General features: G+C 38.1%; 1 protein-coding gene and 1 long non-coding RNA gene across 2 annotated transcripts in view; both read right to left on the reverse strand.

The window, feature by feature from the left end:
- The window catches only part of LOC149050833 (uncharacterized), a 27,349-nt gene extending 19,798 nt beyond the window's left edge, over positions 1-7,551 (reverse strand). Inside the window, exons 1-2 of the long non-coding RNA XR_016184438.1 lie at positions 7,253-7,551; positions 3,718-3,806 (exon numbers count right to left, since the gene is read on the reverse strand). This is a non-coding gene — a long non-coding RNA (uncharacterized LOC149050833). The remainder of the gene's footprint in view (positions 1-3,717; positions 3,807-7,252) is intronic.
- A 3,865-nt stretch (positions 7,552-11,416) lies between these two features.
- LOC113674093 (uncharacterized) lies at positions 11,417-15,191 on the reverse strand. The gene is made up of 2 exons (XM_027190568.2): positions 14,858-15,191; positions 11,417-13,035 (listed from the first exon to the last, which is right to left on the reverse strand). Exons 1-2 carry the CDS (start codon positions 14,976-14,978, stop codon positions 12,215-12,217), a joined length of 942 nt encoding a protein of 313 aa, XP_027046369.2. The 5' UTR covers positions 14,979-15,191; the 3' UTR covers positions 11,417-12,214.
- Positions 15,192-16,248: the final 1,057 nt, after the last annotated feature.

A 16,248-nucleotide genomic window follows, 5' to 3' on the forward strand; every position in this document is an offset into this window, starting at 1 on the left:
CCTTAATTTATAACACAGTTTGCATAATAAAACTGTAAATCTCTTTAAATTTTCTTGTAATATTTACATTCTTCGTGTAAGGTTATCTTTTAAGAACACAGAGTGTCAGTTTACTTGCGTACTAAGCACAACACATGTACCAGTCCGTATTAAAGATGGATCAGATATTAAAATTTTTCTTAAAATTAAGTAATTTGTCGGTCGTTCTTTGGTAAAATTAAAACCAAGCAGGTGTAGAAAACAGTCCGCGTATTATTGATTAAGACTCTCTTGCCGCAATTTTCGTGTTTGGTAATTTGTTATCGTTTTGAGATTATGCGACTAAAGTGAGCTGCAATCCGCTTGAGAGCAAAGTTAAGTTGATGTGTTTTAAACAAAGCCACAAATCTGCGAGTTTGAAATTATTCTGAGGAGTTCATCTGATAAATATAGCGCCACCAGAAAGCCGGCTTCTTCACAGTCGGCCATTTGATAAAGGGAATATCGACACGCTTGAACTTGCAGCTGCACTATCTTAGACTCCAAAACGAAGAAAGACGGCAGTCGAGTTGCGTTGCATCGAAACAAAGTAGTTCAACTCTTTGTCGAAAGGAAAGAGACCAGCGCTGCTCTCAAATGCTAGGTCGGTTTTCATTTACAACTCAGCCGGAAATGCTGTGGTATTTCAAAAGTTAAAAAAAGGCAAGCAACAACGTTTCAATATAAGGTTCTCTGTTGCCGCTCTAACCTTTTAACTTCATCTCCTCCCCCCAATTGAACAAACAATACACTTAGCAAATATCGCGTATTTGTTAAGCAAATTAACCTCTAAGCATTGAAGTTTTTAAAAATATCTCGACATTTAAAACTAAAAACCCTTTAGAAAAAGAATGCTGTAAAGCATTTATAAAATCAAAATATTTTTCTGAAGGGAAATTTTAAGAATTTTTCCAAATTTACCTATTGAACGATAGACTTAAAGTCTGGCTGGACCAGACTGGCAGGCAATGCTTACTTTTCTTTGTCATGCAAGTCCTTGGCGCTTTTGTTGAAGACAACTCTTGACTGTGGTACGAGATGATTACGATAAAATGTATGAAAAGTTTTTTTTCAGTTTTGGTATTAGAGTAACCTTTTAGAAAGCCATTAGTGGCTATATGTGAATTTTAAATATCGTTGAATTAAAAAGGATGAAATCACAACTTTTTCATCCACCCAATACTGCATGTTACGCGGTGTTGATGCTGCAAAAAGCTACTACAGGCTGAATATTAGAAGCTGTTATAGGGCAGACAGGAGTGATCGAGGTAACGAGTTACAAAATCCACACAAAGGCTCTGCTAAGTTGCTTTATAATTTACTAGTGGGATATGTCATCGATTGGAAAACTGAAGTGTTTGATCTTTTACCTTTGAATAAAACCACCAACACTGGCAAAACAGTAGCATTACTTAAGTCAACCGCCTAAAATACGACATCCTTAACATGGAAAGATGCCTTCGCCTTTTTACCAACGTTAAGTCACAAAAAAAAACCATTTTTCTACTTTCTTCTCACATGAATTGCAAAATTGATAAAAAAATTATGAGCTAACTTTTACGACTCCAGGTTGAGTTTGCAAATACTAGGCATCAACTATTTCACAGCGAATCTTTTGCTTTAATCAAAGAAGCCAAAAGCGGGAGAATTGTAGGATCTTCGTTGAGGCAAATTTGCTCAGTATTCACTTAATTGATGCTTCACAGATTCCGGCTGAGACAACAAAATCCTTTTTACATGTTCTTCCATTCACACTGAAAATATCTTAATCTTACTGATGCGTTTAAAGTAGCGTCTATGAAAACATGTTGCCTGCGTGGTAAAGGACGGTAATGGCTCTAAACTGCTAACTTTGTTCCTAGTTTTCATTTCGTGATCCAGAGTATTGAGGAAAACAGATTCTGTTCCGACCGCCAAACTATTTCAGGGTACATTCTGTGAAGAGAACAACTTTTTGGACGCTACGTTTGGTGTACTATGCTTTCTATAGGCAAATGACTTTATGCTAGAAATTTCCTAAGAGGTCCATTTAGAGCTCATCTTAAACTACAGCAAGGGAAGAGTATATAGAGCTAACATGTAATCAACTGAATAGCTTAGGTCGTAAAAGTAAATGTGCTTAAGAAACCAATCTTCACCGCCTCTAAATTGCACCAAGATTCGTGTAAAGTTTACTAAATTGCAATCTAGCGGCGTCTTTTTTAATTTGAAGTCCTACTTGAGGCCATTAACTTCTTTATGGTCACACGTAAACAGATGAATTTCAAACCCGACAATCAATGTTATGTATACGAAGCTACAATAATACAATTACAAGTGTTTGAGCTTAAATCTGTGTTCTCCACATTAATTTGCAGGGTTAGCCTTTTGACAATCGTCTAAAATTTATCACTGTTTTTGAATCTCGAGTAAAACGGTACGTTTGAATGTTTTTTCAAAAGATTTTGCAATATTGTACCGAACGATGCTGGTTTTGCACTTTCTAAACTAGTACTGTAATTTAGCCGCCCCTAAATGTTATTCGAAAGCCTACAAAGACACCGGCGAAGTTGTTTATTAAAAGCAATAAAAGCAACGACATAACTAAACTAATTGAAAGCTTTTCAATCCATTTGACCCTCTGAGAAGTTTCACATATGTTGTACATTAAAACGTTCGAAAACCGCAGTTTGACTCTGGGTCAACTATATTGTACTATGTATTATCTGCTACGAACTTCAAGTGAATTTAACAGTTTGTATATGAAACACTAGTGCGCCTTCATGTGGCGCTGGTTTTGTTATGCTGTAAGAAGTAGTTGTTATGTGTATCTCCAAGGATGATATTTCGGTGTCATAAAAGTCGAACGCAGTATTTCCAAAACGGAGGAGAGTATTATACGGATTGTGCAATGCGCAAAGGTGACTATCTTGACATCTATAAACGAAACTCCAACTGTGCCGATTATTAGGATAAGTGTACAAGCTTCTGAGAACTCCTGCTTTCGTATGCATTTTCTATTTTTCATTTGAGCGTGTTGAGAAATATTTGTATAATTTCTTTAATTGTTTTTTTTTTGTTTGTTTTTGTTTTTTTTCCGAGGACAGATCTAACAATCGACGAGGTCTCTCACTTCATTTCACACAAGAAATTTTTTACTTTACTTGCCCAAGTAGAATGCATTGTACTTGTCACATATGATCCAAGTGAACGCCCTGACGCATCATCATTTCTTTCTCAGGCTCTGGCCCTTTTGACCCGAGCCTCCGTTATCTGGGTTACCGAGAAGTTTTTTTTTTTTTTTTGCCTCACCCTCTTATAAAAAGCTTCCTTGAGCCCATCACTCGCTTTTCAACTTTCAGCCTCCAACGTATGCCAGTTTTATTTCAGTTCATAGTTATCTTAGGTTAAGCGTCTCACTAGGAAATTGCAAGACAACTGACTTTATCACTTCGTCGGTGTGCGAAATCTCACTGAAAGTTAAGCCTAGCTTTTCTCGCACGAAAAGGACACTCTGTATAAAAGAGTCATGAAGGGAGAGGTCTTTGATAGGATACGATTTCCTACGTTTTTGGCAATCACGGTCATGAATAAGAGTCAAAATATATGAGATTTAATCAACCCTAAGTTTTCTAACTTGTTATTACAGTACGATGTATAGCGTGCGTATTAGAAAACCAGTTAAACAGAGAGACGTTTAAAATAACTCGAACCACAGACCTTTGGATCTCACGGTTGAATGTTCTACCAACTGTGCGAGTCAGACCAACTGCATGGTTCATTTGGAACAAACCGCGGTATGAAAACAGCTAGAGGCGAAATAAACAGAGGGAGACAGAACTGAGGAATGGTTTCAAGTTTAGTTATGAGTAAAGAGGTTTATAAAAATCTCTTAGGAACCAAACTTCGTTAAACCATATTTTTTATCGATTGAAAAATTATCTGTTTTGGTTTTGGTGCTCTTCCGGAAAATTAAATCTGTGGTACCTAGTCTACAGTTGAAGATTTGCTACAAAAAATCACAAACAATCTCTTTTGTCTTCAGTTATTCAGTATCAGCTCGTAAACGTTTTACTATTTAATAAAAAAAAGTTATCTTTACACTTCAGGTCAAGTCAATATAGGCCAGTGAGGACTTGAATTTGCTTAGCAAATTTTTTATGACCCTGAGGAAAACATGTCATCCCATTTTCCTTTAACAATGAAAGGTAAACCGGCAGATTTCTAAATTTAACAAACAATGTGCAAAGATAAACATTTTGTAGTAATAATATACGGTGCAAACTTTGATTTTTATCACTGCACTTTTTCTCTTTGGTCGTAAATTACCTACGGAAGCTCTCTAAGAATATTAAATGATTTATGGTTGCCCTTTTGAAATTGATAAATTGCAGCCCCATAAAACCGTACTTAACCAAAATGTTAACGACAGAGGTTTCAAAAAGATGACAGTTTTAATGAACGTTTTATTGCTGTTCAATTCAATAGCAACTGGGACGTGAAACACACCGACTGTTTAACTGCCTCTTATCTTCTTTCTCCTTTCATATTCTAATTTATCACTAGCGCTTTCAATATTCCCCCACTGGGCAGCTGCGGACGATCATTTAATTAAAAGAAATCAATCTTTCTCTTGCTTGTCTCTTGGAGCATTGTTTGAGTAAAGCGATTGCTGTTTTCTTACGAAACGCATTCAGTTTTTCCCCTTTAGGTATTCTGATATAATTGGTGTTTCTTTTTCCTTTTCATCTGGCTTCGAGGATGCCACTTGTTTACCTGAGAGCAATTTTTCTCTTTTTATTAATTGCGTTTTTAGTCCTCTATCTCTAACATGAAGTCAACTTCTAACTAAACGATAGCTTATGCTTCGGGTCAATGCTGATCGAGAGCTGAAATTAATAAAAGTATCGTGGTTATATTCTTACTTCTGTAGCCACAAAAACAGATTAAAATGCTTATGTGCCTTACAAATAACATCTAAGGTTTTTTTTATATAAAAGTCTCTGAATTTCATTGTGCATTATCACTTGTAACAGACTCACGATAGCCAAAGCAACCATTCGTAACCTTCTCAAACAACCCTTGGTAACTTAAAGAAAAAAAAATGTACTATTCTACTCATAGCTGGTAGCTTTGGCACTGAAATGCGCTTAGTTAAAGAGAACAGTATTGTAGCACGAAGTGTGAATTTAATCTTATTAAAATGGTGTCAGAATTCTAAATAGAACGACAAACAAAACCTGTCTTACGGAAAGGATTACTAAACGAGAAATGTAGACAATTTCAACTCAAGTAATTCAAGTTGGTATCTTTACGTCTCGTGGTTTCTTATTCCTTTATTCTCTGCGTAAAAAATGCTTGGCTAAAAACATTAAAATTCAGACTAACAAGAACGCGTAATTGGCTTTGTATTTTTAGTTCAAAGAGACAACACAGTGGACTGAAAATCTATCTTCAACTCAGCATTCATCGACTGCGATGGTAAAGATATAAACTGAAATATATATTCTTAAAATGGACTTTTTAATCCACTGGCTTGACGAAAGCACTCAAGAAATACTGAGTAAGAACGTGATTGATAAAGCATTTGTCACCTGCTGGACGGCATTGTCATTTAAACACTTTATATGGCCCCTCTTTGACTTGTACTGTTAATACACACGTATAGGTTACGAACATCCTTGTAACATGGGAGCAGAATCAAGTTTTCTCCTTTTTGTTTAAGATATGTACATTGTGTTTTTTTCTTTGCTCCTCAATATTAAAAACGTGGATAAAATAATCAAGAGATAAGTAAAAGTGTGTGGGAAGTTAAGATTTTGTTATTTTATCATAATTTTTTTTTCGGTTTCGTCACCACTCAAACTCTAGGTATTTTTTTGCCGTAGTAATCAGAAAAGAGCAATAGATTGAATTAAAAATGGAATTCTGAATCCTTCACATCTGTCCTTTATGGAACTCTTTCTCCTTATTCAATACATTCCAAAAATAAGAAAAAACCCCTTGCTAAATGTGAGGCGCACATTTCCACATTTACCACTTCTATCTGAAAAGTAAACGTTTTTCTGCGTCACTAACCATGTTAAGTATTCCTGTCAAGTTCGGAATCTGGGAATGCACTTAGCTTGTCGGTAATACTATGAAATCAAACAGACACGCACCTCAATTTCAGTTCAGAGTCACTGATATGAAAAGAAGATTTTTTACGAAAAATTTGCGCTGATCAAAAAATTTTGTGCGAATTTTTTATGAACTCAGTTGCAATAGTTCAAAAATCGTTTTCGATTTTCAAGAGCCACTTTGATTGCGAATTTTCTGTTGTATCTCTCACTCAAATTATTCAAAAGACGCTGCTAGGTGGATGAACAATATAACCGGATTTACTAAGAAAACTTGAAAGATTGCTCAAAGATGAAGCTGTCTTTCGCAGAGAACCAATTTTGGCTTAGTCTTTTTGGTGATCTTTGATAGCTTTGCCTTTAAAGTGAAACGACCGCAGTGTAAACATTCTTGTATGTGGTTTTTACACTAATGGTCTGGCTGTTCTATTCTTTTAACTCTGAACAATATTTCTTGACAATTAAAGAACTTGTGTTTTTTAAAAGAAAGCCTGTGTAAGACTAGACTTTACTTTGAAATTTGCATTGCTTTGAAGGAACAAATTATTTTTGTCTCTAGTTTGAAAGATTATGGAGGTCCATTGAAGTTTAAGAAACTGATTCTCATTGTTCGATTTTGCTTGTTATTTTCATAGCTTTATTTCTTTCTCACATGTAACGCAAAGTGAATCGTGTATGGTTTAAGTGTCTTGGAAACTCACTCATCCTTGGTACTCTCTTGAAAGATACAATGAGTGCTCTCTGTGAAATCTATATATAATTCTAAATATAATGTTGTGATGAAGCCTCACTGCTTGAAGCCATGGCGAAGAAAAATCTACCCGATTCCCCCGAGTTGTACCTCAAACAAAAGCTAAACTTGAAACCACCGTTCGCTTAATAAAAAGTCACTTTGATTCTTACATTAAACAGGCGACTATTTACAAAAGAGACTAGAAAGGAAGCGGAGTTGCGTTCTCACTCTCAGTTCACTCTTATGAGGCTGACTTATTGAAAACGATTTGAACGTTCGAAGGATTGGTTTAAGCCGTTACTTAAAAATTCGTTGTATGGCGTATTTACATAATTCAATTTGTGTTGTAGCGACGAATTTACTAACCACACAAACTGTCTTATCGGCTATTGTGTGACTTTACCTGCGCGAGGAAAGAGGTAAGCAGTCCATGGTCGCCGTGGCTGCCAGATATTTGGACGAGGGAAACATTTTTGATCCACTGATGATCATAGCTGGGCAAAACGTATCTTGGCCACATATTATGAACGTTTTCATAGTCAGTGTTTCCCCAAAGCGTCATAAAGAATTGTATTCAATTCGCCTTTGCCCCGCTTCGGGACGGATTTTGCTTAATTTCATTGTGTAGTTGTTTTCTTTTCACCAGTAACATCGGATGCTAAGTAAAAGGGAAAAGATGGGAAATGATTTGCGTCGCTTCGTTGTATTTATATAGTTTTTTTCAAGTACCTGATGTGATACGCCTTATATTAGACTCATAGTCATTTCTCTGTGACAAATATCTTTAAAAGAAGTAGTTATAGCAGCATTTGTCGCAATCACCAAGTCATTATGTCGGTTTTATTGGTTATGGAACGGTGAGTTAAAGAGCTACAAATACTGCAAAATTACTTTCACGCTGAAAGATTATAGACATTATCCTTTTAGATCAAATGATGGAGAAAATTTTGGATTTTACGACGGAATAAAAATCATGAGCTTTATCTGTGCCACAATCAACTGCAGTATTGGTCACCTTATTTATTACATCCCAGAAACGAATTAACACTACCCACCATTAAAACATTAATATTCTCCAGCGTGTAATCTATTTATTCAGCGAGTATAAAGCGTTTTTTCACGGAGGATACTGCTTCTTGGTGCACAAGAACGTTTGTAATATAAACAAAACTCGATTTTAGCGTGGACCGAGACTACTTTGATTTGAGAAACCAGAAAAGAGTGAATAAACCACCAAACTTTCGGTATTATTCATACCAAGCCAATATCGTTAAATAGTATTTGAATGAAATAGAGATTTTATACCCTGAAGAGCGAAAACTTCCCTCAGATACACAGCATTCGTTTGGTTTTTAAGAGTAAATGACCAGAAAATCACTAGTCCCACTGGCGGAGCCGCCGCGCGCTAGCTATACGTACACAGGGTGACCAGTACAACGCAGGCCATACGCTGGAATACGCCAGAAGCATTTTGATCGATTATCACAAGAAAGCCACTCTCCGTTTCTCATTTTTAACCTCGAAAAGTTAGCGGTGGCCCGATTTTTATAAATTGCGTGATATCCCTAATAAAGAGATGATAAACTGTTAATAATCTGTTACCCTTACGCGTCAAAACGTTATTTGCTGAAATTATTGTTTTCTCTCATAAACTCCGTTTACTCTACACTTTTCTCGACTAACTGCAATCCTCTCGCTGTTTACGGGTCGGTAGTATTATTTTGTCATCATCGGTTTGGAAGTGCTTTCATTTATAGACCTCGAAAAGCTAGAGGTAGTCTTACTTTTTCACAATGTGTAGTGGTGCTAATGCAAAGGTAAAAGAATACAGTCTGTACTCGAGCCTATTGGCCCACCCAACCGGAGCTTACCTCGATTTTTTATTTAGCTATAACGACTAAGAGTATTACTACTTCCCCCTGGATGGGATGCTAGTTCATCGCAAGGTTCCTCAGGCTTCCCTGACAATTTGTCGTTACTCACGTATACTCCTGGGAGGGGGGGGGGGGGGGGAGAGGCACCGTGAGAATAAAGCGTCTTTCAAAGAACACAACGTATCGTTTAAGCTACATTTTTCTTACCACCCTCATTTTACTCTTCATTTTACTTTCATGGAATTTGTTCAGTGCTTTCAGAGTGCCTTCGAGTTAAGATTTACTTGTTGCCACACCTTAAAACGGCATAGTGTACCTCCAACATTGCTTACAATCCCCATAGGCGATGAATCTACAGTCCCATAAACACTTTGTGGGACACTTGCAGCACCCACCCTGCCCTTCGCATGCAACGTTGGTTTCCTAGAAAACATGCCCAAATCGCAATTGACAAATCCTAAAGAGGGAAGAGGAGCAAGAAAATACCTCAAGTGGTGTTTTAATCAAGTGTTCCATCTCATCATTCCGAAAGTGTGGTAAGGCAGGGCGAGGAGCAGGAATCAAAGTGAAATATCTCATTTGCTTTACAAGACCAAACAAAGGAGGACTGTAGACATGTTGCTCTGCTTGCTAGTTGATAGAGAGACAAGGTTTTTCCACCATTGAGTCTCACATTTGCGTTTGATTAGAATATAGTAGTATTCCTGAATGAATTACTTTCGCAGAGTAATACCGCGTATCTAGGCTTTCCATTTTCGGACATCAAAGAAGTATCCAGAAATTGCCAATTCTGGGTCAAAATGTGCACTCGCGTGAACATCTCATGGGGTGTCTTTGCTTTTCCCAACCCATTAGTGCAAAACTCGAGACACTTTAAAATATCTTCAGAAGGCCAAAATACGTTGATTCCAACCGTCTGGTAACTTAAGGTAACTTTAAGGAGATGTATGCATCAGACCCCATACATCTTTTTTATGTTCACCATCAAAAACCATATAAAGGTACATATACTCTTTAGCTGTTTTGGGATTCAAATGAGTAACTGCTCTTCCGAAAATTGTCTTAAATATGCTTCAAATTTGGTAAAAGGAGCCGCCATTTTGAAAAAGCAGCTTAGTAGCCTGGCCACACGCGCACGACGTCTTGAAAAATCAACCCACACTCAGTTGTCGAACAGTGCGTATGCACGAGAGTTTGAAATTAAGAACGCATGTCTAGCTTAAAGTGAGAAGGAAAAGTTAAATTCCTAACTATTCCGATGCGTAAGACAAGTGAAAGAACGTTAAACACCGAACCTTTTTCCTACCTTTGCTGCACAGTCTACTGTCCGCTGTAAACATAGACCTGCTATCGTCAAATTCCCTCGGTGTTTACTGGCAACTCCACCATAAACACAACAACGAATAACTACTGCAAGCACGGCAAAGCTTACGGACGACGTCATCTCGCCACCGTGAAAAGCGTGAAAAAAGCACGAGAATGTAACCTGGCAAAACGTAGGTCGAGTTTGGAAAAACAATGTGTATAGGTCTCGGTCTTAGAAACTTCGAACTTTCCTTAGAAACTGCGAAAAACTTCATCTTACTTAGATTTCCCATGTTTACGATAGCAAATTATTTGCCAAAGTGGTGCGGTTTACCCATAGCTGTCTCCTTGTTTTTATTTAGCTCAGCCTTTGGTTCGAATCAAGAAAGAGTGCGGAGCCTTCTAAGCTTACGTCTGTTTACGTAAGAGGTATGGGGCTAGGTTGCAAAGCATTTTTGAAAATGGCGGCGTCCGTATTCGGATTTCAAGCTCATCTGAACTCGTGTTTTAAAAGGTTTGGTCACTCTTTGGAATATCAAAACACGGTCAGAGTTTGAACTTAACAAACACCTTTTTTTGGCAGATATGAAAATTTATATGATTTCTGAAGTATGTTTCTTTTCTTAAAGGAATCATTTCTGGGATGGCAGCCTGCCGTACACGTGGGATTCAGTTTCTTAGTTTTAACCTTTCTTAATAAAAAAGAATCAAAAAAGCCTCTCTTGGAAGAATAGAGTGGGGCTGGGAGGTGTGAAATTCTAAACTAGCTGTCGACGGCCCCTATAATAAGGGAGGAGCAGAGCTTTTAAGATTCTTCCACTAAGATTTCGTAAATCTCTAAGTTTTTTGAAGTACAAAAGACAACCAACTTGTTATGATTGACTGAAAGGACTGAGCGAAGAAATTAGACTAGCACTCCTCAAGTGGGTTGAGTAGCTAGCAATTTTAGTGGGTGAGAAGAATGGGGAGAGACTAAGTGGGGGAAAGCAAGTGATGAACAGGCTTCTTGACTGACAGGGGCTAATGAACATGAATTATTTTTGACCAATTCTCCAATTTTTTTTTTCACATGTCTTTTATATAATCGAACTTAAAACTGGATAAGGTACGTTAGTTGTGCGAGACAGTCTGACATGAATACCTTTTTCCTGAAAAAGTCAGTTAGACGATTATTAGGGTGAACACACATTTCGAGAATGTGATATGAGGGAACAAACGAAAGCAATACCTTGGGAGATGACCTTGATTTTAGAGTAACTTTATTCCTTACAAAGGTTTAGCTCAGATTTCGCACAACAAATAAATAATGATCTCCATTTGACGCCAAAATATCCTCGTATATTTGTTTATGCGCATTATGTCTTCCAGGAGCGAAAAATATTGGTCAATTTTCTGGCCAAAAGGAGGCTTTTAAAATTTATTTCTTTACCCATAAGTACACTCAAAGAAAACGTTTATTTTTATTTTTTGTTTATGCTTTTCTACGTGTTCTCTGGTGCGACTTTATCATCAAGCAGGTTCATCTCTCAACAATAAAATGTACTCCCCTTTTCCATTTAGTTTTTAATGACAGCTTCCGTGGTGGTTAATCTAACAATTTGGGTATACCGATCGCCTGGGAAATCTTCTCTTTTAACTGAAGATCACCCAGTTACATGAACTGACGCCCTAAGACCAAACACGCGCGGGCGAATGGTAATCGGGGATATATCCCACAAGGGTGTGAGAAAGGTTCCTTTTTACATAAAGAGTTGATCTTCTACCTGAATTTAAACAAAATCTTTAGTATTTCTAGTAAGCTCGGTTCTTCTGCTCTCTTGGTCTGGGTTTTGTTCCTTTCCGAAAAGAAAAAAAAAACAGTGCTGGCTCATTTCCTGAACAGCGACTGACTCTCAAGGTTATGTGGTTGTAAGTGAATGGAAATTATTGAGGTTTCTTCTTACGACTATGTGCGTGTGTGTCGTTCTTCTATAGCGAACGAGGACCATTCAGTCTGAGAAATATTTGTACACTAGAGCAAAGACTAGAAAGTTAACTGGTGTTCTTTGTTTATTATCCATTTCTTTGTCGCGTCCACGGTCTCCTCTCTACAAGTCCTTGTTACGCGAAAAACAGCGACGTAAAACTGTGCGGGGAAAGATCCCGAAAGTACTTTAGTCTCCGAGAAAATCCTTCCGTCTTCTGTCTTATGGGAGAGGTTCCGAGGGTTTTGTACAAGAATCATATCCTTTGCCTATTTTCCACTGGCATTGACCATGTTTATTGACGCATGTGTTGTGCATTGCTCCACAATCCCTTCTTGGTTGCCTAAAATTTTGCAATTCCCAGTTACACTGCAACTGAGACTCAGGCATAGATGCACAAAGACCAGGAATGCAAAACTGGATCATACACTCGCAGTTTTCCGCATAGACCTTACTCAGACCGTGAATTTGATCTCTGGACAGGTCACGCCATTTTTGCATCCAGCAGCCTCGCGATGGGAGAACCAATTCATTACCCATGATTCTACCAGAAAGCATGTAAGCATCACCCGGTACCAGGTCCTGACCGTGATGACTGGAGAAGTAAATCCTTGCAAACAATCGAGATGGATTGGCGGCATCAACAAAAGTTCTTTTGGTTCTCCGCACTCTGTCTTCACCCCTGAAGATTTTCTTTATTAGAACATCATAGTACATCATTCCCTTGTCGCGGCCTTTCCCGCCTATTGGACGGTACCGCATTTCTCCTCCAGGAGGTGGGGCACCTCGTATTCCGATACTTCGCTTGTGCCGGCCAAAGATGAAACCTAGAAGCGACCCAACATCACTGTTATTGCTCTGTGGCGGTAAATCACCAATTTTCTGAACCCTCGGAGGGGAAGCAGTCTTCGTTTCTGGGGCGTCTGTGTCCGCTACAAGCGTCTCAGTCGTGGGAGGAAGCGTAAACTTATCACCCGCTGAAGCTTGCGTTGTGGGTACCTCGTCGTCCCTTTTGATCATTCCCAGCACTTTCACTCGAACGACTGTAAAAAGAAATTATGCATAGTTGACTAAAAGTGTTTTACAGAGGGTTTGGATTGTTTTCTGATCGCAAGAGAGATCATGAATTAGCGAGCTGATAAGCGGTTGTATCACTCGAACCAGAAGCTGCATATAAGAAAAATCCGCATAAGACGCTCCTGTGAGGAACGTATAAGGAAATTTGTCAGTCATTAGAAAAAAGCTTGTTGTCAGGCAGATACCTTATTGAGTATTGATTATTTAATCCTCTTTGTATTAAAATAACAAATATGAATTTGATCCTGTCTCATTATATAAATCATTGATTATAATTTTAAAACAGATCTTAACTAAGAGCTAATGAGCACTTTTCAAAGACCTCTCCGATTTTTTTTTGACAAGCACTATTCGATTCTCTGGTTGCCATTTTTCATGATATGAAAATTTGCGATCGAAGATGCTTTTAAGATGAAAGAGGTTTCTTTCGTTTTACCCAGTCAGAGCCGCGTTCAACCTTTCACATACCTCGAGCTTACTCGGGGTCACCTAATGAAGTTTATGAGGTTTCTAGTTTTGGTTTCTGAATTCACCGAAATCTTTTTTTTTTTTTTTTTTCATGTCAAGGTTTGACGCAATCCTTTCCTGTTTTCAAAGGATATTCTAGTTACAATGACTGCTTTGTTATCTTTCCACATTAATGTCCGTCCACCATAGGGCTAGTCACAAAGAGGTTGATGTTTAAAACCTCTCCCATCCCTACCGTACCTCTCTAGATCATACTTCCTCTCCCTTCCCCTCCCCCTCCCCCATTGGATTGAAATCGTCTCCTCTTTCATAGTCTTGTCAAAGTATGACTAATCTCAAGGCATTGTACTGAAAAGGAAGTAATTACTACAGAAACAGGAAAATTGCCATTTTCATGTTTTCACGAGGACAACAAAATGGAATTCACAGGCGTGATGGAATGCATGTAAAAAGTAAACAACAAAGATAGCATTGATTTTCGTTTCTAAAAGAAGTGTTATGAATGGAATCTTTTCGGAGAAGACGTGATCAGAATACCTTTGACCCGAGACGATTTGGATTTCTTCGTAAACACCCGTTGCGCGTAGTAGACTTAATCAGTTTAGCACAATAATAATTATTGACTAAAATTTTGATTTACAATCTTGAAATCGTGAATCACATCGAAAGTGTTTCAAAGGTACTTAAATTGCAGGCTGAGAGGGTTGAGAGGCAAAACCGTGGGAGTTTTATACGACCAACAGGAAAATGAAGCTCAACCAACAGGAAAAGCGAAAGTATCGTTCAAACGCACGCCCATGAGAAAACCTTTAGTGCTTAAACTGTAGGAAGAACCATCCTTAGCCATGAATATCTCCACACATAATGCAATAACATGCTGAAGCAGACAGATGAAGTGTTAAAGACAGCTAAGAATATGCATAGCGGAAACTACGTGCGCTCATGAGTTGAAATCCGCGAAACGCTCTTTCATAAAAGAACGGTAACAAAGGGTTTCTCTGTCTCGACATCCTTCTCCATAAGATAGTTTGCTTTGTTAATCCGGTTAGGATTAATAGTCCTCGCGCTAATACCGAACCAATAATCGATTTTAATACTTGTAAGAGTGCGCTGTAGTGCGGATACTGAGTCAATCTTCGAGAATCTTCCTCAGAAATATCGATGTTGATGTTACAATTTTAAATCAACAAGCGAAATATTGCCATTGGTTCTGCAAAAATATTCCTTTCTATGTTACTTCGTGGCATAAATCATGAAATTACTCAAGATACGATTGAGCTTTCTAAAGTGACCGTATATTGTATAAAAACAATAGCTCACCAAAATCCGCCCTGCAAAAGGATGTCTGTGGATGCTCCGGCATAAATGCTCCCTGAACAAAACATTGAGACATACACAAAAGTGTAAAGGCTATTAAACTAGATACAATGACAATTTTCATCTTCAAAGCTTCCACGTTGATCTTTGCTTGGTAGTTAGCGCTCTTCTGTTGTGTCTATGAGGGGGTAATCTTATTTATAAGACTGCGTTGATATGGGCGTCCATACCCACGTATTTCCGGTGGCAGCCCGCGTGACTCGTCCACCGTGTGTGTGGCATGTTGTGCGCCTAGGAGTGAGATAAACTTCACATCTGTTCCGAAACGTTACACTCTGGAAGTTGTCAAACCCTAATATAGAAGATATAATGTTACAGCGTAGGCGGCATGGTGATGAATATATTTTCCCCAACGGTGCAATTCTCACTGAATTCGCGTTTTTCTTTTAGAAAAATAACACAAACGTCAATTTTTTTCATTTGCAATGCGTTTATTTCTTCTAAGAGGGAACGTGAGGCTTTTTTATTTCTCTTTTACTTACGCAAAGCAGTCACCTTTTGATTTTTCCTTTGTAGTCGTTCTTCTTCGAGTTGTTTTTTCGATTAGGGAAACGAAAAGTGCCGTTGACCGCAAACAGGAAAAAGAAAAGAAACAGCTGGCTGCCTTCGTGATATTAAGTTTCAGAAAAAAATTAGATATAGATATATAGAATTAGTCTATGGCGGTTTCATGAAAAACTGTTGACATCAAGTATGTTGATGAGGTCACGCTCGACTGACGTTGGAGAGATGAAATGCAACTACATTACGCAACAGATTTGTTACGCTGAATTGATTAAATTCTTTCAGACCATTTCTGGCGTATTCTGTGCACCCAGATGAGGTCCCACTTGAGTTTGAACTACTTTATTACTCAGGAATTATCTAATTTGTCTGAACTGGATGCAATCTAAGAATTCCAGTTCCTTTGGTTAACCTTGGACGTGTTGGATCTCCAAGAATCACGCTCAATAACGGTGCGTGGGGGTCTTTACATCACTTCCAAAATAAAGCTTACACATGATAGGATTAATTAAGAAGCTCTCCATAGCTTCCATGCGATGAAGTGACTGCCTAGAAGAGTGCTACAGATACAAGAGGCTCAGGGATTTTATAAAAGAGGAAAAATTATTGAACAAAAGAATATAGAATAACTTAATTTTATTCATCGCGAGGGTTGGATGCTTGGTGTTGAGATTTTTCTGGGGGAAGTATTCCGCCATCTAGGGAACGTTGGTATGTTCCGTCTCAAAAGGAAAGGCCAGCTTCTGGGCCGTTTTGGTCAGAAAACGGATGTGTATTTTGGTCTCAAACGGGGAGAGAAAAAAAGAGGAAAAAACAGAGGAAAAAAAAGA

Source organism: Pocillopora damicornis, chromosome 2 (genome assembly GCF_964200805.1).
Source record: "Pocillopora damicornis chromosome 2, jaPocDami1.2, whole genome shotgun sequence".
Lineage (NCBI taxonomy): Eukaryota > Metazoa > Cnidaria > Anthozoa > Scleractinia > Pocilloporidae > Pocillopora > Pocillopora damicornis.

What these genes read in the sequence shown, in the direction of transcription:
- LOC113674093 (XM_027190568.2), bottom strand. Translation starts at nt 14,978, where the DNA reads ATGAAAATTGTCATTGTATCTAGTTTAATAGCCTTTACACTTTTGTGT. An exon ending in CTTTTGCAGGGCGGATTTTG is followed by an intron (nt 13,036 to 14,857) that starts GTGAGCTATTGT and finishes TTCTTTTTACAG; the next exon opens with TCGTTCGAGTGAAAGTGCTG.